General features: G+C 52.7%; 1 protein-coding gene across 1 annotated transcript; it reads right to left on the bottom strand.

Moving 5' to 3' along the window:
- Positions 1-26,030, bottom strand: CD5 (CD5 molecule). The gene is made up of 11 exons (XM_063632840.1): positions 25,912-26,030; positions 13,356-13,394; positions 9,410-9,715; positions 8,919-8,981; positions 8,322-8,663; positions 6,021-6,314; positions 4,864-4,989; positions 3,951-4,004; positions 2,759-2,878; positions 2,011-2,101; positions 1-1,566 (listed from the first exon to the last, which is right to left on the bottom strand). Exons 1-10 carry the CDS (start codon positions 25,964-25,966, stop codon positions 2,013-2,015), a joined length of 1,488 nt encoding a protein of 495 aa, XP_063488910.1. The 5' UTR covers positions 25,967-26,030; the 3' UTR covers positions 1-1,566; positions 2,011-2,012.

Below are 26,030 nucleotides of genomic sequence, written 5' to 3'. Positions count from 1 at the left end.
TTTCTCCTCAACTAAACTCTTTATTTTTGGTTTGGTTTTTAAGTAGGCCATGGTTGCTTTGAAGCCACTGTATGGTGGCCAAACTATAGACGAAAGAGCTTTTATTCAAAAAGGCACTGATGGGAGACACTGGCTGCCCCAGATCCTTTGCCCTCCCTAAGAGCAGCCTCTCAGTTCCCTTTTGAGGAGCCCCCTCACCTCCACCAGATATGGGAAGACAAATGGGGTCCTTGTTTCTGGATTCCCAGCATGGTCAGGGGGAGATCTGTGACCTGGGCTTGGCCACGGGGGCTCTCAGAAGGCAAGGCCTGGTTGGAGGGTGTTGGTGGGGGCAGAAAGCTGAGCAGATTCTGGGAGCACCCCACCCCATATCCTAGTATCTCCCTTTTGCTCTTCCAGACTTGGATTCTGTGGCTTGGACCATTGATGCCTGTGCTCCCAGGAGGTACAGCATCAAATGGCATGGAGAAAGGCCCTGTCCTAGGATGTGTTCCCACGTTGCTTCACCTTCTTAGGGAGCCGCCGCAGTGAGCTCCGCATGGCCTCTCCCTTGATCAGACCTGAGGCTCCTGGGTAGACCTCCTCTTCTCACTTGCAGTTAAGGAAGCCGAGGCCCCACAGGATTAGGTGTACATCCAAGAGCTCCAAGTACTAGAGGAGTCTGTTTTAGTCAAGGGAGTTATTTAAACCAAAGGAACATGACCAGCCCCCATCTCTGACTCTTGGGTTAGAAGATGAACTGTGATGGGCTGAAACTACCTCAGCTTGGGACTTTTAATTGCTGGGTGAAGCAAAAAACCAAGTTGGTTAAGGTTTACTAGGCGCCCCTTTGTGCAGGGCCCTGAGTGGCACTGGTGCCCTGTGGGCTTGACAGCCAGTGGAAAGGAAGGTGTCTTTAGATGAGGGGGTTGGGGAGGGGAGTCATAAGAGAGGGAGTGGGGTGACGCTGTGGGTCAGGGTGGTGCCCACCCAGACCCCTGGCTGGCAGCTGCGGTGAATGCGCAGAGCTGTCTTTGTGCTCAGGTGAGCAGCCTCTGACCACCACGGCTGCAGAGGTCCCCGGGAGTCCCCTGCTTGTGCCTCCCCAGAGGGATCCGCAGGAGTGGATGCTGCACAGAAGAGACTCAAGCGCTCGATTTGTCAGGAAGGAGGAAAAGCGCTACTTACAAAGAACTATTCAAAATGCACTCGCCCAGCTGTGAGCTTCCTTGTCACTCCTTACCAGGGACAGGGTCTGAGGACAAAGCCGATTTCACTCAGACGCCGCTCCCCAGCGGGCAGGAAAAGGGGGCCCCCTTCAGACACCCCAAGTCTCTAGTTGGAAGGCTGCTTGTTTGGGGGCTCTGCCCACCACAGCTTCCACAAGTGGAGGGGCGGCCGAGCTGTTGTACAGCAGAGGGTGAGCTGGCTTGCCACTCAGGGCAGCAGCGCCTGTCCAGAAGGCTCCTGGCCTCTGTCCATGTTCTGGCCGGGGTAGAAATAGAGACGTGATTTCAAGTGAAGAGCGGACAGTTTTCTCAGGACAAACAGGTCTGGCTCTTGGCTTTTTGCTCCTGGGTCCCAGTTCTGTGGGGTGAGAAGGAAATGTGTTAGAGTAAGACACCGCAGAGGGGATGCAGGGGGGTGGGGGACAGGACCCATGCTCTGGGCTCCATCTTGGGAACGGCTGCTGTCCTGAACCAGGGGCTCCTTCTCCCCGCTGGCAGGTTGGCAGCTCTAGAGGGGTGTGATTCCATCACGGAGCTCTTAGGGACTCTGCCTGTGGGGCCTTCCGAATGGAGTTTAAGAGTTGATTGTTAAGGTCCATGATTGCTCTGCTCTAATTGTCAAACCAGCTCGTATAACCTAAACAGCTGACGTTTGTCTTTCCCTTTACAAGAATCAAGATGCTGGGGGTCCCCTATCATGTATGGGCAGGATGGGCCTGAGGGGAGGCACTGAGTGGCTGCTGCTCACCCCCAGGACTGTGGAGGACCCTGGGTGCTGGGGTCAGGCTGGAGATGGGCTCACCTTTACAGCCTCTGAGCCCCGTGCAGATCGTAGTCACTGTCGGAGGAGTTGTCAGGCTGCGTGGAGGAGCGATGCAGAGCCTCTTCCAGAGCTGGGGAAAGAAAGGACGCTGTTTGCAGAGGGTTTGTGATTCCACAGGGCCCCTTGGATCCTAGAGCCACTGCCCACAGTGGGTTGGAAGATCACAGGGGCTTTATGAGCCAGTGACAGCCCCGTATCTGTTTTGATCAAATCAGCCAAACGTTCACTAATGATTCTGAACTCCAGGCTCCCTGGGGCTTAATTGGTAGTGCCAGTCAGGGAGCCTTTAGTACAGTGCTCCTGCAGCCCACTTAATGGCTCTCTTCTGGCCCGGAGGAATCCAAGGGGCCTCATTTACCATCCAGGCCCTCAAGGCCCTGCAGGGAAACAGGCCCATTAGGTCACAGCAAGGCTGGGGTTGATGGCTTTCTGAGTGCATTCTTCTCTCCAGATGAGTAGTTCATGGTCTCAAAACAGGACAGCTGGGGCCTGTAAAGCCTACATCCCTTCCACACCCCTGCTGCATCCTGCGACGTTTGATCCCCCTGCACCCTGGGGTCTCCATTCTGTCTTTGGGCCATCACCCGACCTTCAAGGGCATCACGTGACCTGCCTTGGCGGCCTGCTCCAGCCCTGCCTGCGTGCCTGGTAGCACCCGCTGGTGCTTACCCCTTGGTGGCCTGCTTCAGCCCTGCCTGTGTGCCTGGTAGCACCCGCTGGTGCTTACCTGGATAAGCTGACAGGCGGGAGTTCCTGGGAGGTTGGCTGTATTCGTTATCCACGTGGGACGCTGTGGGGTTCTCAGCATGGGACCGGACGGTCGCCGTGTGGTTGCGATGGAAAGACACTGGGCAGATGGTAGGAGACAGTGTCGTTAGACTTGTGGCTGTGTCCTCCGCCTCCTTCCCCAGCAGGTGCCCAGAACTTTAATCTCCTATTCCCATGATGTTAGCGGGAAAAGGCACCCACAGCCCCTTCAATGCATCCCCCTCTCCTCTCTTCCCGGGAGGTTCATGCTAGCAGGATCAGCAGCAGACTTCTAGAGCAGGTTTGGGTAACCCAGCAATCTGACTGGCAGGGTGGGGCCTTCCATGAGTCGGTCATCAAGCATTTACCAAGCAGGAGACTGGAGCACAGGTGACAGGACAGATCTGCTCCCTGCCCTCCAGGAGCTGAGGGCCTGTATGTTATTAAGAAAGGCTGGACAACACAGAGCCCTCTTGAAGGATTTGGCCCTGGACTTGGGAAGGGGGAAGAAGGTGGAACGGGAGGCAGGAAGAGCGCCATGTCTCCATCCATTAGGGTGTCTCTGACTGTGGCTGGAAGGAGGGAGGATGAAGACCAGGGATGGTGTTGGGCTGGCTGCACCAAAATGTCCTAATACTGGCCCTGTAAGTTGTTCCATGATGAAAATAGCTGGGACAGCCCTTCTTAATGTATCCTTGCTTTGGAGATGGGCAATACAAAAATGCCCATTAAGGTTCTGATAAGTCCTGAAATAGCCATGCTTAGCTGTGCCTAACTCATGGTTTTCCAGATCTGTCGATCAGGGAGGCCTCTTTTGTGAGTGCTGCCTGTTAGCATCCACTGGCCACTGTGTTGGGGAATGCTGCTGGAGGAGGTGAGGGCTGCTGGGGACCCTAGAGATGAGGTGAGGGACAGGAAGGATACCATGAGATGTTTCTACACTCTGAGGCTTCAGCGGTAGAAACCGCTCAGCCATCAGCCCATCAAGAAGCCTCTGCCCTCCCTGGTGTGGGGATGTCTGTTGGCCACAGTCACATGTCAGACAAGCACTGTGGAGATCAGAGGCTTCAAGCAGCCACAGCCTCCGTCTGTGGTCAGCAGAAAGCCTCGACTCTGCCTCCATGGCCTCTGTCCAGGGCCTGAGGGAGGCTCCTGCCTCCAGGGACACTTACTGTTCTGGTTCATTCCCGTTGGGCCAATCCACTGGCGCTGCTTCTTCTGGCGGACTGGGCAAGAGGCAAGAAAGGCACATCAGAGTGGTGGGGGCAGGTGTGTGTGGGGGGGCAGGCAGGGGTGGGGATGGGGATGGGGCTGGGCCTGGGAGGGAGATGGTGGCGGCAGGTGCAGCTGAGGGCAGGGCTGCTGGGCTCTGCCCCCGGAGTCTCTCATAGGCCTCGGTTTCCTAACTTGGCTCGGGAAGGGAATTGCAGCCATCCTGTGCCAAAGGAGCAGGCCGAGGATGGTGTCGAGGTGCCCGGCTCCTCAGGAGAAAAGACCACAGGCGTTTAGAACTAGACCTGGGCAGGCACTAGGACCCAACACTGTCCTGCTGGGCCCTCTGTTCCCAATCTCTCCCCTCTCACTTCTTTGTCTAAATAATTTCCTCTTAAGTTCTGCAAGGCAAGTAGAACAACACCCCACGTTCACAAGGTGTGCGATCGCCCATTTGGTAGATGAAGAAGCTGAGGGTCAGAGAGAGGAAGTGTCCCAATCAGCATCCTGGGCAGTGGTAAGTGGTGGAGCTAGGCCTGGGATGTGTGTCTCCTGCCATCAGAGGCCATGCTGAACCCCCTCTGGGCCTGCCACAGCCTTGGGAATGGCCACACCTTTTCTCTGACATGGAGTGGGTCTCAGCTGGGCTCCAGAGATGGACAAATCAGCAATTGCAATTTTGTTTACTTTCTGTTTCTGTTACTTGGGGCAGAAAATGGCTAATGGGCAGGAGAGGGGAAGGCTGGGTGGTGAAGCAGAGGTGCCCTGCGCGCCCAGTTCTCTGGAGGCACGACCCCTCCTCCGGGGGACTCTAGTGCAGCCCCTCCAGTCTCTGCACGTGGGAACGGAGCCACTCAGGGCCGTGACACCTACATTTCTTCACCAGCTGCTTGTAGGCAAGGGGGCCGCACACGACCAGCAGCACCACCAGGAGCACCAGGGCCAGGATGATGCTTGCCACTGTGCCTGCGGCCAGGCCTGCGGGGTTTGGATCCTGGCCTGGGGAAGGAGGAAGAGTTAGGTCAGTCCCAGCCCTAGGGGGAGAAAAACTGTGGGAGGGAAGCTGCTGGCTGCCTGGCTTCCGCCGTCATCCTTGCTCATCTGAGAAATTCACCAGCATGCACGGAAGGCAATGATCTATTTGGCTGTCCCTCCATCTATCTCTAGAATTCCCTGCTACCCACTCACCCACCCACCATTTATCACCTAACAGTTGATCATCTAGCTATCATTTGCCACACTTGTTATAAGCTATTTGGTTTTCTACCACTTGCCAGTTATTAGTGATCACCTTGCCATCATATACCATCATAAACCAATATGTGATCGTATACCAATAGCCAGCTGGGCCTCTATTCTTGATCCATCCATCCATCTGTCCATCCATCCTTCTGTCCATCCATCCATCCATCCATCCATCCATCCATCCATCCATCCACTCACCCATCCATCAATCCACTCATCCATCCATTCATCCATCCAACCATCCATCCATCCACCCACCCACTGATCCATCCATCCATCCATCCATCCATCCGTCCATCATCCATCCATCCACCCACCCACTGATCCATCCAACCATTTACCCACCCACTGATCCATCCATCCATCCATTCACCCACCCACCCACCCCCCCCACCGATCCAACCATCCATCCATCCACCCATCCATTTCTCTCTTTTACTTGCCATTTAGTTACCATTCATGTAGCAAATATGTGCTATCTACCATTTGATTTTCTGGCTTCCACCTTGCAAAAGTAGAAGGTAGAAGGAGAAGTTCTATGACTCGTCAGCTGCCTGACAGTGATCTGCCTGTTGCTTGCCTTGTCTCCTATTATTGTTCATGCCCATTGCTGTCTGAGTACTCTTGCTCCCTGGCCCTCCAATTTCCCTCTCTCCATCCTTTCTGGGTCTCTGGGACTCTCTGTCTAGCTCCCCAGGGCTGCCCTTTAGAGACATGCACCCTGACCGGGTCCTAGAGGTAAAGTTGTAACTGCTTCCACCCACTGTGGGCGGTGGCCAACTCACATGTGACAAACACCTTCTTGCAGTAGGAATTTCTCTCCCAAAGTTCATGGCACTGGGACAGCTTCTGATGGGGACAGGAGAGCCCCCGGGATGTTGGGTCACCAGCGTCCAGCACTCGATAGGAGTTGACACCGCCACACTGCTGCTCCCGGCACACCTCCTCCCACCGCAGCGAGCTCCTGGCTGAAGAGCTGTCGCACAGGGCTGCCCACTGAGTCCCCTGGCGCACCTCCACGGTGCCTTCACAGATGCTGCTGCCCCCCACCAGACGGCTCTGCACCTTGGGCTGGAAACCTGAGAGGGGAAGCAATGGGAAAGGAGGGTGCAAGTGTGACCCTGAGCCTGTGTGCTGCTTCCTGGGGCCCCATGCCACTGGCAAATCGGGGCCCTGGTTAGGGGAAGGTACTGTGTGGGACCACCAGGAGAGGCAGCCTTCCTTTCTGCCCTTCCCTCCTTCTGACACCCTCTGTGGCTCTTCCCTTGACCCAGCACTGTCTCCGGTGCCTCTGGGCAGCTGCCACCACCATCCTAAGACACAGCAGCATAGGCGCTTTTTGCAAGGAGGCTGTTGGCAGCCACCAGCAGGGAGTCGGCTCCATGCCAGGTGGAGATAAGAGAAGAGCGTGGGAAATAGGCTCCACCTAGGTCCACTTCTCACTTGGAAACATCCTGTCATTCTCCCGCCGCACTTTGGGAAGAAAGAGGACTTTTCAGAAGAGGGAAACTGAGGCCCGGGGGTTGGAAAGACCTACTGCCCTGAGTCCTGGCAGTTCACAATTGAGACAGATCCTGCCGCCCAGGCGCTGAACTCTGAGGGCCAGGCTTTCAGCAAGTGGGGCCTGGCTCAACAGAGGCACGCATTTATTTCTGCCTGCGAGGGTGGGGCCTGGGAGTCCGTAGCTGAGGCCCACACATGCTCAGTTTAGAGAGAGTTGTGATCTCACCAGCTTTGGCCAGTTTCCATGGCAACATCCACCTTCAAAGCCCTAGTAAATCTATTTAGAAGAAGCTTCAAAGGCAAGAACCCTGGGTATGGTTTTACAGGTTGTAGCCTGCAGGAAGGATAGTAGCTGAGGGGTGGGTGGGACTGCGAGCCAGCCCCTGCTCCCCTTATCAGGCCAAGAGCCCCTTGGGAGCTGCTTCTGCTGGGGGAGGGGCAGCATTTTACTAATTTACACCAGGTACCCAGCGTGCCTGCAGGACAGCCAGGTGGCCCTGAGCAGTGATTCCTAGATTTGTGCACATAAATCACTGAGGTCCTTGCTGAAAAGTGGATTCTGATTCGGAAGGACTGGGCTGGGGCCTGAGCACCTCCATTTCTAACCAGCTGCTGCTGGTCCAGGACCACACTGAGTCACCAAGGCTCAGACAACAGGCTCTAGAGTGACCCTGCTTGAACAGAAATCCCAGCAAGTGCTCTATAGTACTGGGCAAGAGGTTTAGCCTCTCTAAACCTCAGCCTCCTCACTGTAAAAAGGGATGATAATAATAACACCCACCTCCTAAGGCCATGTGAAAAATTTAGAATGTCCAGGAATGGTCCCTGCATGAAGTAAGCTCTCGGTAAGTACAGTGTGGACTTTACTGAGAACACTTCCGGCCATAGGAACCCGCTACTTCCGGAGGGAGGCATGCTGCGAGGATTCTCCCTTCGTTTCAGCTGCGGTTTCTTCCCTTTAGTTTTCTTCATTGATCCTGTTTTGGCCCACTGGGGTCTCACAGACTCAGTCTCACCTGCCTCCTCCCCTCAACCACACAACGGCGGCATTCTCTTTACCTTGTCAGTGCATGGTGCAGGACCCTCTGCAGAGCCCTCTTGGGGGCTGTCTGTTTCTCTCTTTGCCTGCTGTGCTCTGACCCCGGGCCTCAGGGATCTCCCACCTCTCACCATTGCTGCAGTGTCAACTCGAGATCCTGCAAGGCCCACCCTTCCAAGTGCCCCATCTTTGGCACAAGCCATAACTCCTACCTAGACATTTTTTTTCTCCCCCAGACCCACGAAGAGACCTTGCCTTCTCCTAGAAGTCCTGCTGACTCTCCTTCCCCATGTGGCAGCTGAGCCAGCAGTTCCTTTGGGCTTGGGGTGTGTGGCTTTGCAGAGATTACCAAGGCATTGAGTGTGGATGCATCCTCCCCACCCCAACCCTTGTTACCTCTTAGAGGCCAAGACCAGGCCTCCACTTCCCTTGTATTCTCCATAGTGCCCTGTACTGCACACATGTTCCCTGACCTTCTGAGATGCTCTGTGACTCCACCTAGGGCAGCAGAAGGTGTCCTGGGGCTTGGCCAGGTCTCACTTACCTGAGCAGAGGAGGGCAAGAGCTCGGCCACTTTTCTGGGGCTTGATTTTCCTGAAGCAATGCTCCAGGGAGGTACAGCTTGAGTTCTGGATCTTCCATTGGATTGGCAAGGGCCGGTGTTCCCGCGGCTCCCCTGGGTCTTGGGCTCTGGCTGCCTCGGTCTCTGGCAGATGCTTCAGGAAGGAGCCACACTGGAGGTTGTTGCAGAGGAAGTTCTCCAGGTCCTGGGTCTTGTCCTGGGCCTCATAGCTGATGGTACCCCCCAGGCTGCCACTGTAGAACTCCACCACGCCGGCACAGTGCCAGCTGCCAGACTGTGCCACCAGCTGCAGCCTAGGAGGAGCTAGGAGAGGAGAGAGCGGGAGGGGGAGCCAGCGTGAGTGCCGAGGGCTTCCTGGGCACTCCTTGCTGTTTGGCCCAACTTGTGGACAACTGCTGACTAACGCTTAGCCTTGGGAGGTGATGGGGTCCCAAATATTGCATAGAACACACCAATACTAAACATTTCCATCTTTATCAGAAATTCAAATGTAACTGGGCATCCTGGGTTTTTATTTGCTAGCTCTGACTCCCTATGGGGGGTTCAGAATCCTCTTACCTGTGGGCTCTGGAGTTGTGGTGGGTGGGGGCCTTGTGGGTGGAGGTGTCGTCTTCTGGGGCTCTGCAATGAGACACTCTGATGAGGGAGGAGTAGGTGGTGTGGGGAGGGCCGGGGGGAAGCTGGCAGCCTTGAGAGGACCAGGAGCTCCTGGCATGAGTGCCGCTTGGCACACCAGGTCCACTTGACCCACACGTTGTCTCTAAGCCTCCTGCGAGGCAGGAAGTACCACCCCACTTCACAGATGGGAGAATGGAGGTTCAGAGGTGACGATGAAGTCAGTGATTGGCAGAACTAGGTCCTCCATTGCCATCCTACAGATGGGTGCTTCCAGTCCCCCTCCTGGGTATGTGTCTTGGGGAGTGGTTATAAACTGGGGTCCCCCCACCCCTTCCACCAGCCTGCTCAGACCCTAGATCACAGGCCTTGGGCAGTCTCCTTGGGGCTGGTGCCCAGGCCCAGGGTGCCTGTGTGGCTGGCTAGTTACCCACCTAAGCAGGTCAGGCCCAGAGAGTGACACATGTCATTTCTGCTGTGGCTGCAGTTGGAGAAGGAGCCCCGTTGTCCGTAGCAGATGATTGAGCTCTGAGGTGTGTCGGTGACAGGGAAGGGGCCAAGGCTTAAGGGCACCCCACAGTTCAGCCGCTGGCAGACTTCTGATGCTTGACTGGGGTCGTCCCACTGGTTGGACCTCCGGCCCCAGCTCTGGCCACAAACCGTGTGCCATCCATCCTTGATGTAGACCTCCAGCTGGCCCTGGCACTTCGAGTTGGAATGGGTGAGCTTTGCCTGGAAATCTGGGGGTCAGAAAGGTGTGGTGGGGTTCAGGCTGGGAGGGGTTCCCCACTGGCACCCCTCACTGCTGTCTCCCTAGGATGCCCAGTTGAGCTCCCTCCTGCCCCGTGGGCTACCTGCCTTGCCCCTTGTGAGCTTCGTCCCTTCTGGGGCATTGCAGGGGCTTTCCAGAGGGCCCTGACCCAGGCAGCCCCGAAGCTAGACCCAGGAGGGTGGGACTTCAGATTTCAGAGCCAGAAGGGAGCTCAGATAAATGGGCAAGGTGTTCTCAGCACCCAGTGTCCAGCAGGATGGCCCCTGTCCCAGAAATTCTGTCTCAGGGGGTCTGAGATTGGGGCTGGTGTCTGCTTTTTAAGAGATCTTTAAAAATTAATTTTAGACCAGGTGTGGTGGTTCATGCCTGTAATCCCAGCACTTTGGGAAGCTGAGGTGGGCAGATCACCTGAGGTCAGGAGTTCGAGACCAGCCTGGCCAATATGGTGAAACCCCGTCTCTACTAAAAAAAGAAAAAATACCAAAAATTAGCTGGGTGTGGTGGCAGGTGCCTGTAATCCTAGCTACTCGGGAGGCTGAGGCAGGAGAATCGCATGAACCCGGGAGGCAGAGGTTGCAGTGAGCCAAGATCGTGCCACTGCACTCCAGCCTGGGTAACAAACAGATCAAGATTCCATCTCAAAAAAAAAAAAAAAATTTATTGAGGTAAATTTACATACAGTGAAATGCACTCATTTTAAGGGTACTGTTTGATGCAATTTGACAAACGTATACATGCATGTAATCACCACCATAACCTAGATATGGGACATTTCTGTCATCTAGAAAGTTCCCTAAGGCCCCTTTATAGTTAATTTCCCTGAATCTAGCCTCAGGCAAACACTGATCTGCTTTTTGTCACAAAAGATGAGTTTTGCCTGCGCTACAGTGTCATAGACATGGACTTATACAGCATGTATTTTATTTTATTTTGTTTGGTTTGGCTTTTTTCACTTAGCATGTATTTGAGATTTAGCTATGTCATTGGACGCATAAATAGTTCATTCCTTTTTATTGCCGAATGATAGTTCACTACACGGACATGCCACATTTGTTTTCCGTTCACCATTTGATTTGTTTCCGGGTTTTGCCTACTATGAATAAAGCTGCTGTGAACATTCACATACAGGTCTTTGTGTGGGCGTTTCCATTTCTCTTGGGTAAATACCTAGGAGTGGAATTGCTGGGTCATGGGTAGACATGTGTCTTGTGTGATTTTATCAAACTCTATGAGGGGAAAAATATACGCGTGTGTGTGGTGTGTGTGTGTGGTGTAGTGTGTGTGGTGTGCATGATGTGTGTGTGGTGGTGTGTGTGTTGTGTGTGTGGTGTGTGTGGTGTGTGTGTGGTTGTGTGGGGTGTGTGGGGGTGTGTATGTGGTGTGTGTAGTGTGCAGGTGGTATGTGTGTGGTGCGTGGTGTGTGGGGTGTGCGTGTGTGTGGTGTGTGTATGTGGTGTGTGTGGTGGTGTGTGTGTGGTGTGTGTAGTGTGCATGTGGGGTGTGTGGTGTGTGTGTGGTATATGTGGTGTGTGTGTGTCGTGTGTAGCGTGCATGTGGTGTGTGTAGTGTTCATGTGGTGTGTGCGTGTGGTATGTGGGGATGTGTGTGGTGTGTGTAGTGTGCATGTGTGTGTGGTGTGTCTGGGGGTGTGTGTGGTGTATGGTATGTGTGGTGTGTGTGTATATGGTGTGTGTAGTGTGCATGTGTGTGTGGTTGTGTGGTGTATGTGTTGTGTGTAGTGTGCATGTGGTGTGTATGTGGTGTGCATGTGGTGTGTGGTGTGTGTGTGGTGCGTGTGGTGTGTGTGTGGTGCATGTGATGTGTGTGGTGTGTATGTGGTGTGTGTACTGTGCATGTGGTTTGTGTGTTTGTGTGTGGTGTGTGGTGTGTGTATGTGGTGTGCATGTGGTGTGTGTGTGTGAGGTGTGTGTGTATGTGGTGTGTGTACTGTGCATGTGGTGTGTGTGGTGTGTGTAAGGTGTGTGTGTATGTGGTGTGTGTGGCGTGTGTGTGGTGTGTAGTGTGCATGTGGTGTGTGTGGTGTGTGTGTGTGGTGTGTGTAGTGTGCGTGTGGTGTGTGTGTGTGGTGTGTGTGGGATATGTGTGTGGTGTGCAGTGTGTGTGTGGTGTTTGTGGTGGTGTGTGTGTGTGGTGTGTGTGGGGTGTGTGTGTGTGGGGTGTGTGTGTGGTGTTTGTGGTGGTGTGTGTGGGGTGTGTGTGTCGTGGGCGGTGTGTGTGTGGTGTTTGTGGTGGTGGTGTGTGTGGTGTGGTTGTGTGTATGTGTGGCATGTGTGTGTGGGGTCTGTGTGGGGGGGTATGTGTGTGTATTTGCATAAAGAGCTTCTTGAAGAATATGCAAGAAATAAATAAACGTGGTCATTACCCGGGGTGTTGGGGTCGACGTCGGGGGCGACTGGGATAGACGGGAATAGAGATGGAAGTGAGACTCTTCACTACAGATCTTTTTATATTCTTTTAAATTTTTGAGCTGGATGAATGTGTCACCAATTCAAGAAACTTTTAGAAATGTGAAAGGCTCTCCCAAGTGATTCTGATGGGGAGGTTTTCCCTGGTCCGGAACCACGGGTCAGGCTGCCCTTTTCTTCCGACGAAGACACTCTGGGGCCAAAGCTCAGGGCCAGGGCTTGCCAAGGGCACTTGGCCAGTTAGAGGCAGAACGAGAGCATCTCAACAGCTAACACTGGTGGGGTGCTTTGCAGGCTGTCCACCCAGCAAGCCTGCTCGTTGCAGCTTCACCAGGCAAGAGATTTTCTTCCCATTTTACAGCTGGGGAAACTGCGTCTCAAGAGGTCAAGCAGTGTGCCAAAGCTTGGAGCTAGGATGTCAGTGCAGGGTCCAGATCGTGCTTAGGGACTACCAAGGCCCCTGTCACCCCCTCTGGCTGCACAGTGGCATCTCAAGACCCTTCAGCCACAATTCTCCCCAGATACATTCAGCACGATGTTATCCCAGTCAATGTGAAGGAGAGGTCTGTGGTGAAATAAGGGTGCAAACTGCTGAGTTAGAAAGTGTAATGTATTTCTTCGCTGCAGGATTTCTCAGAGCCTTTACTGGGCCGGTGTACACTGTCAGTCTTCAGTGGGAGATGCGGTGTTGCCTGCCCTTTGTCCAGCATGCTCCATGGAACCCTATTTGGGAAACAGCCTCTACGACTAAACTCCAACCTCTAAGGCTGGACATTCCACACACTTTACCATCAGTCTGCAGCCTCTCTCTGCAGACTCCGCTCTAAACATCTTTGACCATGGAGTGTCTGTCAGGATTGGGTAGGAAATAGGACTTTGCAAGGTACATTTATGAGCTGGAATGTTTTCTGTGCATGGTGAGCAGGTCATAATAATTATCATGAGATCTGGCATTTGTGGGTGATTTACGGCTGTCGAGGGCACCCACCTGCATGTGAGCATCTTAAATGTGCAGTGTCTGCATCTATGTGCCTGTGTGTATGCTGGGGTTCACTCTCTCTGTAGGGTGGGGTTCACTCTGGCAGAAGTGATGGCTTCATCGACAGGTCCCCAATGGCCTGATGAAACCACAGCCCCGCTCTTCCCGTGCCCCAGGCCTTTCTCCATGTGGCTCTTCCTTACCTGGGTCATTCCAGCTGAGCCATCCGAGGCAGGAAGCGACTGCAGAAAGGAGAGAGGAGAGTCAGGAAGTGAAGGCTCCCACCCTCTCCCTTCTCCCCAGCTCACCCACCCACAGCCTGAGCAATGGCCCTTTCTGCCTCCCCCTATCCACTATCATGGGTTTTAGGGACAGGAATTTGCATACTCCAGGTTGGAACCCCTGAGTGATATGAATTCTGTTTAGTGGGTTGCAACTATCAATTTTTTTCTTCTTAAAAAACGTTACTTTTAAAATGAACATACGTGAAATTTATTTTTCGTGAATGTCACATATATAGATGTGTGTGACCACCATCACAATCAAGGTATACACCAGTTCCATTACTCCCTACCTCAAATTCCCTCATGCTAACCTTTGTAATAATGTAACCATCAATTATTACTATTATTACTTTTTGAGACAGGATCTCACTCTCCTCACCCAGGCTGGAGTGCAGTGGCATGATCACGGCTCACTGCAGCCTCAACCCCCCTGGCTCAAAGAATCCTCCCACCTCAGCCTCTTGAGTAGCTAGGATTACAGGCATAAGCCACCATGCCTGGCTAATTTTTTTACTATGTATGTATGTATGTATGTACGTATGTATGTATGTATGTGTGTGTGTATGTAGAGATGGGGTCTCACTATGTTGTCCAGGCTGGTTTTGAACTCCTAGGCTCCAGTGATTCTCGTGCCTCAGCTTCCTGAAGTGCTGGGATTACATGTGTGAGCCACAGCACTCAGGCCATCAATTTTTTAAAAAATGAAATGGAGTAGAATAGAGAGGCCGTGCACGGTGGCTTATGACTGTAATTCCAGCACTTAAGGGGGCCAAGGTGGGAGGACTGCTTGAGCCCAGAAGTTGGACCCTGCAGTGAGCTATGATCATGCCACAGCACTTTAGCCTGGGTGACAGAGTAAGACCCTGTTTTTGTTTTTTTTTTAATAAATAAAAAAGAGAATGTCAGAATGCACTGATTGCTTTTTGTGTGTTGAGGGTTGCAATGTAAAAATGTCCTGCATGTTGCTTTCACTCAAAAAAGTTTGAGCTCCTTAGTTCTAGAGAATGGAGAAATGATCCAGAAAGGGCCGAGCATGGTGGCTCATGCCTATAATCCAAGCACTTTGGGAGGCTGAGGTGGGGGGATCACTTGAGGTCAGGAGTTTGAGACTGGCCTAGCCAATATGGTGAAACCCTGTCTCTACTAAAAATAACAAAAATTAGTTCAGCGTGGTGGTGCATGCCTGTAATCCCAGCTCCTCGGGAGGCTGAGGCAGGAGAATTGCTTGAACCTGGGAGGTGGAGGCTGCAGTGAGCTGAGATCGCACCACTACACTCCAGCCTGGGTGAGAGAGTGAGATTCTGTCTTTACAAGAAAAAAAAAGGAAAGAAAGAAATGAGCAAGAAAGGGAACCAAGAGAACATTTGCTACTTTCTAGCATTCCCAAGGCAGGGTAAGAATGACAGCCACTTATCTTTAACAGCTGCCCATTTCTGGAGAAGACCAAGCTCAAAGAGATGGCGGGACCTGCCCACAGTAGCGTAGCCAGCTAGTTGGCAAGGGAACCAAGGCGACAGACCCAGGGAACATGGGTCTGCAGGGAACCAGCTTTCCCCCATGTCGACCACATGGAAGCTCTGCCTCCTTGTAGCCTTGTCTCACTGTGGAGCGGGGGCAAAGTGGCCCATTGCGGGGCTCTCAGCAGAGCAGCTCATCTGTGTCTGGGGAAGAGGTTTAATTTAGGTTGGGACAAGGTGGAGTAGCAAGCTCACGTGGCTTCAAAGCTTAACCTCTGTGTTCACCACCTAGCATGATCAGTTACGGTGCAGGTATAGTATTTTGATTTCCATCTGTCTGACTTGGGTTTACTCTTGGATTTATGGCACTGGGTCAAGGAGACTGCTTTATATATTAATAGGGAAAGGCTGTGTTCAAATTGTTTGTGAGAAATTGTTGCTTGGTGTTAAAAAATAGGTGTGTTTAGCTGGGCCAGTGGCTCAAGGCTATAGTCCCAGCTACTCAGCAGGCTGAGGCAGGAGGATCACTTGAGCCAAGGAGTTTGAGTCCAGCCTGGACAACATAGCAAGACCCCATCTCTTAAAAAATGGGTGTGCTTTGAAAAAGCTGTTCTTGCTTGAGTGTTCTCAAGCTGGCAGTTGAATTTTAAGGGGTGATGTGCTCCATAGTTCATCCTCGTCCCCGAATCAAGACTCTTTGTAATGAAGTCATCGTGGCCATGTGATAAGTTTCCCCTGAATCTGCAAGATCCTTTCGCGGCTGTTGCTCTAGGAGTCACGGGCCTTGGAAGGGGAAGGTTATTCTCATCAACAGGGAAGTGTACAGAGCTCTGGCCTGGGTGGAAACGGATGGTCTAGTTGTCAATCATCTGATCAATTTTTTATTTTTTTTTGAGACAGAGGCTCTCTTGCCCAGTCTGGAATGCGGTGGCATGATCTTGGCTCACTATAACCTCTGCCTCCCTGGTTCAAGCAATTCTCCTGCGTCAACTTCCCGAGTAGCTGGGACTACAGACATGAACCACCACGCCCGACTAATTTTTGTACTTTTAGTAGAGATGAGGTTTCACCATGTTGGCCAGGCTGGTCTTGAACTCCTGACCTCAGGTGATCCACCCGCCTCAGCCTCCCAAAGTGCTGGGATTACAAGCATGAGCCACCACGCCCAGCCAATCATCTGATCTATTGCAGTGCGCAGGGCAGCCTCAGGAGGCCATGGGGGAGATGTCCAGCTAGTGAGAGAGATCAGGAAGGAGGCCCTTTGGCCCTGCCCTCACCTCTCACTCCTGACCTCTCATTCCCACCTCCCTCTCATCCCAGCTGCCCATCGGGAGCAGGGCAGTCCACCTGGAAGGAGTCATCCTTCTGGCTAAGTCTCGAGGGCTAAGGCAGCTTGAAGTGCCGCCTGTGGGGAGTGGGAGTCTGAAGATCTGCCCTTCAGTGCTACACAGCTCAGGATGGGTTTTCAGTCACCGATAACTTTCTACTGCTCCAGTTCTGAGTATCAGCTCTGCCACTTCCTGCCTGTAGAGTCTGGGGAGCACGTCTGTCCTGTCTCTGTGCCTCCGAGCCACGGTTGCCTCACTCATAGCATGAGGATGAGCATGGGACTAGCTTTCTAGAACTGTTGTGTAGATGAGATGAGCTGATCGGTGTAAAGGGCTTAGCCCAGTGCCTTCCTGGCCTGTGTTCAGTGCTCAGAGCTGGTGCTACTGATCTGTGCAGTAGGCTGGGCTGGGGGAAGCTGTGCCCAGGGCGGCAGACCCTCGGGGAGATTTCCTAGTGGGAAAATTCCCTGTCCAGGGGCACGGAGAGCCAAGCCATGGGTCTCCCCACTTCCTTCTCCTAACTTGGAAACTTCGCGCAGACAGTCCAGACTTAAGGTGGTTCAACTTATGACTTTTCAAGTTTGCAATGGGTTTATTGGGGTATTAAATGCATTTTTGACTTAGGATGTTTTCAACTTACAATGGGTTTATCAAGAGGTAACCCCACTGTAGGTCAAGGAGCATCTCTATTTCCCGAGTCATCATACTCAATGTTCATTATTAACAGCAGCTGCCAACTATTGAGCACCTGCTGCATACTTAGCCCTCGGTATGGTTCATCACAGATATTGTTGTTAATCTTCCACACAGCCCCATCACGAGAGTTGAGTATGTTCCTGGTATAAATGGCAGGAGAGGGCAAATGCCCTGTCCCTGGTGATATGGCTGGCAGGTGGAGTCGAACCACGTGTCTGACTCCAAAACCCATGCTCTCTGCTCCCAGCCACCCAATTCCTCCTCCAGAGTGCCAGGTTTGGAGATGCAGAGATGAACACCACCTGGATCTGACCTGGAAACGCTCGTGCAGCCAGACCCTGAAGGCCTGGGGACAGGGACTGGGCCTGACAATCTTGGCAGATTCCACACAGAACAGCTTAGGTCTTGCTCAGAGAACATTCTCGGGAAAGACTGAACAAGCTGGAGAACCAAGTGAAATTCTTTAAAAAATGCTCTAACAAATGCTTTAATAAAAAAGATATTTATGCGTTCTAGAGCGTCGCCCTGGAACCTTCCTCTGGGTGCCTGTCTGGTCCCCAGGTGAGCAGCACTTCCTCTCCTCTCCTTCCATCTCTATCACCATCACCATCACCATCACCATCACCATCACCATCACCATCATCATCACCATCACTGTCACCATCACCAACACTTTAAAAGTTTTCACTCTTCCGGGCCTTTCACACATTAACTCTCCCAGTCCTCACCACAATGCTATGAAGTAGGTACTATTATTTTGGTCCCGATTTTACAGGCCAGGAAACTTGAGAGGGGTTAAATGACTTGTCCAAGCAGCTAATGAGTGCTGGGGCCCGAACTCAAACCTAGCCGCCTGGCACTGAGTCTTGAGCTTTTGCCAGTGAGGCCCAAACTGCCTCCCTTCCCTCCAGCAGGAAGCCCATGATAGCCTGCCCCAGGTTTCATTGATTCCTGCACGGCCCTGGTGTGCAATCCTGATCAAAGGGAATGAACTTGTGATTCCATTCAGTCGGTAAAACATGCAGTGGGAAGACTTAGCTATGAAGTGCTGTGTGACCTTGGCAAGCCACTCAACCTCTCTGGGCTCAGTTTCTTAATCTGTAAAGTAAGGAAGTTAGATTCCGCAATCCCTCACCTTCCCCTTGGTTCAAACACCTATGATCTATAATCTTTAGCTCCTGATGGATTTCAGCAGCTGGTGGAGGGAGGGCAGTGAGATGTACGGCTGACTTGGAAGCTTCCTGAGTGTGTAGTGTATATTCTTTCTGCCTGTCTACGAATATGTTCAGGTTTCTTTTTGTTTGCTTCTTTTTCACTTATAATCTAGGGAACAGAATGAACATTGAGGTTTTGAGGGTCCACAACCTATTTCCATTTTTTAGTTGCTTCTCACAGGGGTCAGACCAGCACCCCCCATCCCCTGAGCCCTGTGGTCTGTGTTCAGAGTCTCCCTGACCCCCTCTGGGGGGTCTACAGCTTATTCCTGCGCCATCCTTCCTAGCCTCATGAAGCCTGAGGCTCCTGCTATTGCCAAAGCTGTGGACAAAATCCCTGATACTCGAGACCAGGAGGCCCCTGAGGCCTGGAAGCGCTATGCCGTTTCCTTATCCGCCCGCCACACCTCACCCCCAGCAACTGGGGCTACGGATGAGAATTCTCTGAAAACCCCTTCCTTCTCCTGCCCACCTCCCCTTGCAGCTCCCACAATTTAGGGCCTGGACTGGGCAATCCCAGGCAAAACTCAGGGCCAAAGAAGTCAGAAGGCTTATCACACCCCCGGAGCCCCCGTCTCTTGTCTTTGCATTGGCAGAGACAATATTTTTGGCCCTGCCTGCCCTGAGGGCTTGGTGAGGATTCAATGCCTTCCCGAAAGCAGCCCCAAGACATTTATATCCTCCTCCCCGTCCCTCACATTCCTCTTGCCCCCACAGTATTCAGGATAATTCTCACTTTGGCTCTCATTACGGCATCCCATGAGTTTTATTTGCTCTGCACAGTGTTTAAAATTTTTTTGAGCCAAATTAAAAAAAAAAGGTTTCTTTTAATTTTGTTTTGCTTTTTAAACACATTTCAAGATCCAGGTGTTTTTGAAAAATAGGACATCCTGGCTCCACTGGCTGTGCCTCTGGCAGCCCCAGGCAGTGGCGGTGGCCCTTGCCTTCTGTTTTGTCAACACCTCGCTGGCACCCTACGGTCTCCATGTGTCTGGAGAGCCCTGGCTTCAAACACATGGCAGTGTCTGCAGCGAAACATACGCAGTTTCACACTAAGTGGGACGCGTCAAGATTATAAATGGCCTCCCATTCGTTCAGGTCAAGATTTGCACCAAATACATTTGCCAGAAACTTACAAATATTTTTTGGGCTTTGGAATTACAGATGAACATTTGTTGACTTGCATGATGGGCCCCAGTTTACAGAGGAGGAGGCTGTCGTGGTGCATGGGAGTGAGAACTTGGCAGAGCCAGAATTCAGCCCTGGGCGGCTGGCTTCGTAACCTGCACTCCTGGCCCCTGCCTCTGGCTCACTCCTAGGTCCTGCTGCCCCTGCACCCTGGGAAGTGGAGGCCAGGGTGTGGCCTGCTTAGGGTTCGGCAGGCACCCAGATTCACAGGGAGGGGCCTGTGATAATAACCGATGATAATAAAATGACAGCATGCTTACCCTGTGCAGACCCCAGGACGAGGATTTTTCACAGAAGACCCCATTTCTTCCTGGAGCCTCAGAGGACGGGGGGCTATCACTACTTTGTTCCACAGATAAAAACCTATGACTAATGTAGTGTAGTTTGCAAGTCAGGTGTTCCCTTTTCCCCGTAAACAGTGATTCATTCTAACAGTCCACAGACCTCCCCATAGCTACAGCCATCAATGTCCATGAAATGCAATCGATCTACCCGTGTTTTGGGGAGGATTCTGGATTTTCCTTCTTCGAATCCTCTATGTTGGCTGACTTGAAAGGTCAGAAGCCCCTCTTTTCTGAAACGACAGTCATCTGTGGAGTCGGAGCTGTATCAGGGCTTTAGGGAAACGAAGGTCATAAAGCACCAAAATTCCCTTTCTTGGGTTGAGCACAGATGAAATGATTGGTTTATGATTAGACGGCTTTTATGTGCAAAATACATATAGAATCACACTTGGCTTATACCAGGAGAGGCCTGGGAATGGAGCCCGCAGGAAGGAACAGCAGATTTAGGTCTCTAATCTGGCTCACCCAGGGCCTGTCCCAGTGAGCGGACAGTGGGTCATGGGCAGAATGACCTTTGCTGGTTGACTTGTTATTTCTCTCTCGCGCTAGTGGTCTGCTGTTGCATGAGTTTTGCATCATATACGGTGTCTCTGCTGTCACAGAGACAAGCCTTTGGTTTTGTTTAGAGCTTTACCTACCCCAAAGCTCTCTCATGCACTAGGCTCATTCTTTCTACCCACAGCCCTGTGAAGAAGGGACCATGCTCACCTCCATTTTCAGATCAGGAAACCGAGGTTCAAAGAGGCTGAGTGACTTGCCCAAGGTCACACAGCTAGCTGGTGGTAGAGTCAGGAGAGAAACCCTGTCTCCATCACCTGACAGGGCCTGTGGGAGTCTTACCCCAAGGAGGCCCCAGAGCCTGCTTGCTCTGGAGTACAGATGGAGGAAACTGGGGCCAGAAGGAGGGAGGGGTTCATTCCAGATGCCTCTGTGGGAGTCTGTGGCAGTGCATGGGACCCTTGTCATCTCTGCAGACTGCCACCACCCATTTCTTACGCTATTCCTACCATATCCGTACCCCGGAGAGGAGTATTAGGGTCCCTCTGGACACCATGAAAGTCAGGCCTTGAAAGGTACATGATGATGAAGATGCTGCTGGTCACGGTGATAGTGGTAGTTATAGAGGAAGTGATCCAGGCCCACAGTCTCTTATCTGCAATTCAAAATCCAAAATCTAAAAGTCTTGTTCTAATGCATTTGGTGGGAGGGTGTTTGCTGTCTTTACATCCCTCTAAGTGTGCAAATTCATGTTTCACTGCAGAAATGGAAATGTGTTGAACTCGGGGTGCTGCGCCAGGCCTCACTGCATGTGTTAAGAGCACACAGTATGTACACAGTATTTCCTTCTACAATCTGAAACCTTCTGAAGTTCCAAATGCATCTGGCCTGGGGTTCAAGATGCACTTGAGGACCTGGAGAGGTGAGAGTTATGCTCACCTCCCTGCTCCTGTGTGGCTCTCCAGCACATGGGAGAAAAAGCCCAAGTTCTCACGGGGGCATCTGTGGCCCTCGTGGCTGCCTCGTGGACCCCCCCACTGACCTGCAGCTGGAGGCCCCTCTGCCTGCAACGCTCCTCCTCAGGTCCCACACGGTGGGCTCACTCCCTTCTTTCAAATATTGACTCAAATACCATCTTCTCATGAGAGCCGCTGAATTCTCCCTAGGTACCACACACCCCACCAAGGCTTCCGGTCCCAGCCCTCCTCTATCTGTCTGTCTCCACACCTCTCACGACTGTCTAGTATTCGCACAATCACTAGCTTAGCTTGTCTCTTGTTTGTCTCCCCATCACACCCTGACTATTATGCCAGATCCACCAGGGCAGGGATTTTCCACTGTTTTGTTCACTGCTGTGTACTCAGCACTTAGAACAGTGTCTGGCACATAGTAGGTGTTCAATCCATACCTAGTCTCTGAATAAACCCGATGTAATGATTGCAGTGATCTTTTGAGGTGGGCACAGCAAGGAACCCCTATTTTTATAGATGAGACCCTGAGAGATGTTCACTTGTGGGTGGCCAGGCAGAAATCAAACTAGGTCTGCATTGCTCCAAAGCTCCCCTCCACAGGGCTGTGCACATACGTGTTCATATGCACACACAGCACATGTGCACATGGACACACACACACAGTAGATGTTCAGTTTCTCTCTCACACACACACACAGTAGATGTTCAATTTCACACACACACACACACACACACACACAGTAGATGTTCAATTTCACACACACACAGAGTAGATGTTCAATTTCACACACACACACACAGAGTAGATGTTCAATTTCACACATACACACAATAGATGTTCAATTTCACACACACACACACACACACACACACACACAGAGAGAGTAGATGTTCAATCAATTTTGTCAGGTTGAGCTGAATTTGCCGCCTGGTCACTGCAGGGAAAACCCCTCTGAACTGGTGGCGACAGAGTGACCAGGAAGGCCAGTGCCAGCCCCTGGGCCCCCAGGTCCCTTCATTCCCTCCTGGAGGTGGGCAGCTCTGGGTCTTCGAGGAGCATGATCCAACCAGGGCCTCACCCAGCCTGGGACAGTGGGCCTGCTGCCCTGCTCGCAGTAGGAGCCCCACCCTCTCAGGCCTATCCTTCCCCCTTGCCTTTGCCCTGCCATCCGCTCTGCCTGGGACCCTCTTTCCTTTTTTCTCTGCCTGGCTGGCTCCATCCCTCATTCAGGTCTCAGATTCTCAGATGAGACATCGCCTCCTTAGAGAGGCCCTCCCTGCCTGCCTAGCCAAAGAGATGTCCTCCTATCCTAGTGCAGACTGTATTGTGCCTGAGGCACTTGCTGTTCCCCGCATTGCACTCAGTATTTTAAAATGTGTAAATATTTCGGGTGCCTTTTTTTTTTTTTTTTGAGATGGAGTCTTGCTCTGTTGCCCAGGCTGGAGTGCAATGGCGCGATCTCGGCTCACTGCAATCTCCGCCTCCCAGGTTCAAGCGGTTCTCCTGCCTCAGCCTCCTGAGTAGCTGGGATTACAGGCGCCCACCACCACTCCTGGCTAATTTTTGTATTTTTAGTAGAGATGAGGTTTCACCATGTTGGCCAGGCTGGTCTTGAACTTCTGACCTCAGGTGATCCACCCATCTTGGCCTCCCGAACTGCTGGGATTACAGGCATGAGCCACCATGCCCGGTCTTTGGTGCTTGTTTACTTGTGTTCTCTAACAGGTCTCCTGTTAGCTGGTCAGATCCTTGAGGGCAGGGACTCCTGCCTTGGTCCCTGTATCGCCAGTGTTTTGCACAGAGCTGGACGCACAGGAGATGCTCAATAATATTTGTAGATGAAAAAATGAATGAATTAGTGAATAAACAGCCTGTGCAAGAGGATTGAGGGGTAGAGAGATTGATGGTTGTGCAGGCCTCTGGCAAGACCCTCCTCCCCATTGGCTCCTACCTTGCATTGTTTCTTGCTGACTTTGGTAATAATAATAATCATGGTTGTTGCTGTTATTATTGTTTACTGAGTACTTACTATACTATATGCCAGGATTGTACTTAAGCTCTGTGTGCATTGATTCATTGAATCCTTGTAAGCCTCTACGAGGTACTGTTGCACCCAGTTTACAGATGAGGAAACTGAGGCTTACAGAACTAGTCCATGGTCGCCCAGTTGGTAAGTGGCAGACTGGAATTCAAACTGCAGAGTCCATGACTCTCCCATGTCCCAGTGCTGGCTTCTAGAGTCACATCGGCTGAGCCAGTCAGGGATGTGCAGTTGTTAGAGCCGCTTCCCCGCCTCACTGCCTGCAGCTGTCCAGGCAGGCTGGGGCTGAGAGGGGAGCAGCTGTGGGAAGCCCTGGCCTGTCACTAGCACCCAGGCATGCTGGGGGCATCTTCATGCCTCAGGATCCAAAGGTCCCCAAGCCCCGATGCCAGCCAGGAGGCTGTGGTGTCCCCAGGACTCTGGCATTGCTGCATCTCTCCTTGGAATGGCTCAAAGGGTGCCTGCACTGTTTGACTCCAGCCCCAGCCCTGGCTCTTGGTGTCCCCAGCTCTGGTGGCTGTATCTCTGATGGTGGAGGTTGTGTCCCCGGGCCATTTTCCTTCACGGAAGTGGCTTTGGTGGCCTTCCCTTTTAGCTAAGGGAGGGGCCTCTGTGAAGGCAGGAATGCTGGGCTGGGGTCGGCTCGGCTGTGCACCAGCTGCTGCACTCTGGGTTTGCACTCGGCCTTCCTGGGCCTTGCTTTTCCCCACTGTAAAATGGGGCCAATGAGCCCACCTACTTCATTGGCTGTTGTGAAGCTTGCAGCAGAAAATGGCTTTAAAAGTGCTTTGTAAACAGTGACCCACTGAACAAAGGGAATGCTTGGTACCCACCGGCTCACTCAGACACTGGGAACTGAGTATTCCTGGGGTTCAAGGAAGTCCCCATACTGGGGGTGAAGGGGCTACCTCCAAGTCTTCCTGACTCTGGACTGTGTTGGGCCAGGGGACTTGCCTGGTGCCATCAGGAGCCTCACCCATGATGGGATTCAGTTGGGAGGGCCCTAGAGCAGGACACGGGTTCCCATACTTAGCTGGGAGCCTCCCTATCTCAATGAAGTCTGAGGCCAGAGGTGAGGAGCAGGTGCAGGGTTTAACAGCCTGGTCCCTCCTCAGCAGGGTCCCCAAAGCCAGCCAGAGGTCTGTCTCAACCCTCTTACTGTGGGGCAGAAGGCATTTTGTACCTGTTGTTGTTACATGTGAGAAGAGCCATGTGAACATGTGTGCACAGGTGCCATTGTCACATGTGTTGGGGAGATAATCCTGCCTTTGGAGGCTGCATTGTGCTCATGAAAGCACACACACACAGTTCCCACACGCATGCGCACAGACTCCCACACAGACTCACACACAGACTCACACACAGACTCACACACACAGACTCACACATTCCCCACACACAGTTCCCACACACATGCGCACAGACTCCCACACAGACTCACACACAGACTCACACATTCCCCACACACAGTTCCCACACACATGAACACAGACTCACACACAGACTCACACACACAGACTCATACATTCCCCCACACACAGTACTCACACGCACCCAGAGACTCACACACAGACTCACACACAGAGTCACACATTCCCCCAACACAGTTCTCACACACGTACACAGACTCACACACAGACTCACACACGGACTCACACATTCCCCCACACGCAGTTCTCACACACATGAACACATACACACAGACTTACACATCCCCACCCCCCCAGTTCTCACACACATGCCCAGAGACTCACACACAGAGTCACACATTCCCCCACACATTCTCACACACATGCACACAGACTCACACACACATTCCCCCACACTCACACCTGCACACCCAGTTTCCCTAGAAGGCTGCTGAGGCTCCCTGCTCAGGCAGGCAAGGCCTCTGGACCCTCTCCCTGCCAGCCTGGAAGCTGCTCGCATCCTCCTGTTTCCAGCCCAGAGTCACGCACCTCTGTCACCCTGCCAGACATTCTAAATCCTCAGGAAGTGGTCAGGCCTCATCCAGTTCACAGCCCCAACCCCCACATTTCATAAATGGGGAGATCAAGGCCTGGAGAGGCTTGGGGACCTATTTGAGGTCACACAGGATGGGGCTTACAACCCAGGGCTGGAGTGAGAGCAGGCCCAGCGTGTACTCATCCCAGCCGGCCTGGCTGGGCCCCTCTGGGACTGACCCAGGACTGGGCGTGAGAGGGCCTAGGACTTCCGCTGTGAGTCCTTGACATTTGCTCAGGCATTGTCCTCAGAGGCGGCTCCACCCTGCCTCGGCCCACTGTCTGTCCAGAGCATCATCAGAGCTGCCTCGGAGATGGCGAGTTTCCATGTCTCTGGAGGCGACCCAGTAAAGGCTGGGCTGTCAGTGGGGGACCCCGCAGAGGGAGGCCTGACTGCTCTGCTAAAATCCGACTCAGCCTAGGAATCAAGTTATCTGGGCCCTCTCGGATGCGGGTCCCCCCTGCAGTCTCTCTTGCACTGGAAGGGTAAAGCAGGGCTCTCAACAGCGCATGAGAGAGGCAAGGTTGTGCTCCTGGCGGGTGGGACATGCAGGACAGAGGGCCAAGCTGCAGCTTAGTGGGAGCAGGCAGGGATCCCAGTGGCCCCATATCTCCACAATGCTCCAGAGGGTTGACATGTGGACCCCAGAGTCAGCCTTGGGTAAAACTGGGAACTCCTTCCTTGCAACGTAGCGAGCCTGGGTATTCGCAGGACACCCGGGAGGGGTACTCACCCAGCATCCCCAGCAGGTACAAGGTGGTCAGCGGTTGCAGAGACCCCATGGGCATGGTTTCTGGCCTCCTCTTGCCTCAGCCTGGGCACCGCAGGTGAGGGTGTCTGGCTCGGTATCTC

The sequence above is a fragment of the Symphalangus syndactylus genome, chromosome 1 (assembly GCF_028878055.3).
Source record: "Symphalangus syndactylus isolate Jambi chromosome 1, NHGRI_mSymSyn1-v2.1_pri, whole genome shotgun sequence".
In the NCBI taxonomy this organism is placed as follows: Eukaryota; Metazoa; Chordata; class Mammalia; order Primates; family Hylobatidae; genus Symphalangus; species Symphalangus syndactylus.
Note: the sequence above shows the minus strand (reverse complement) of the source record. Positions and strands in the feature narration are given on the sequence as shown.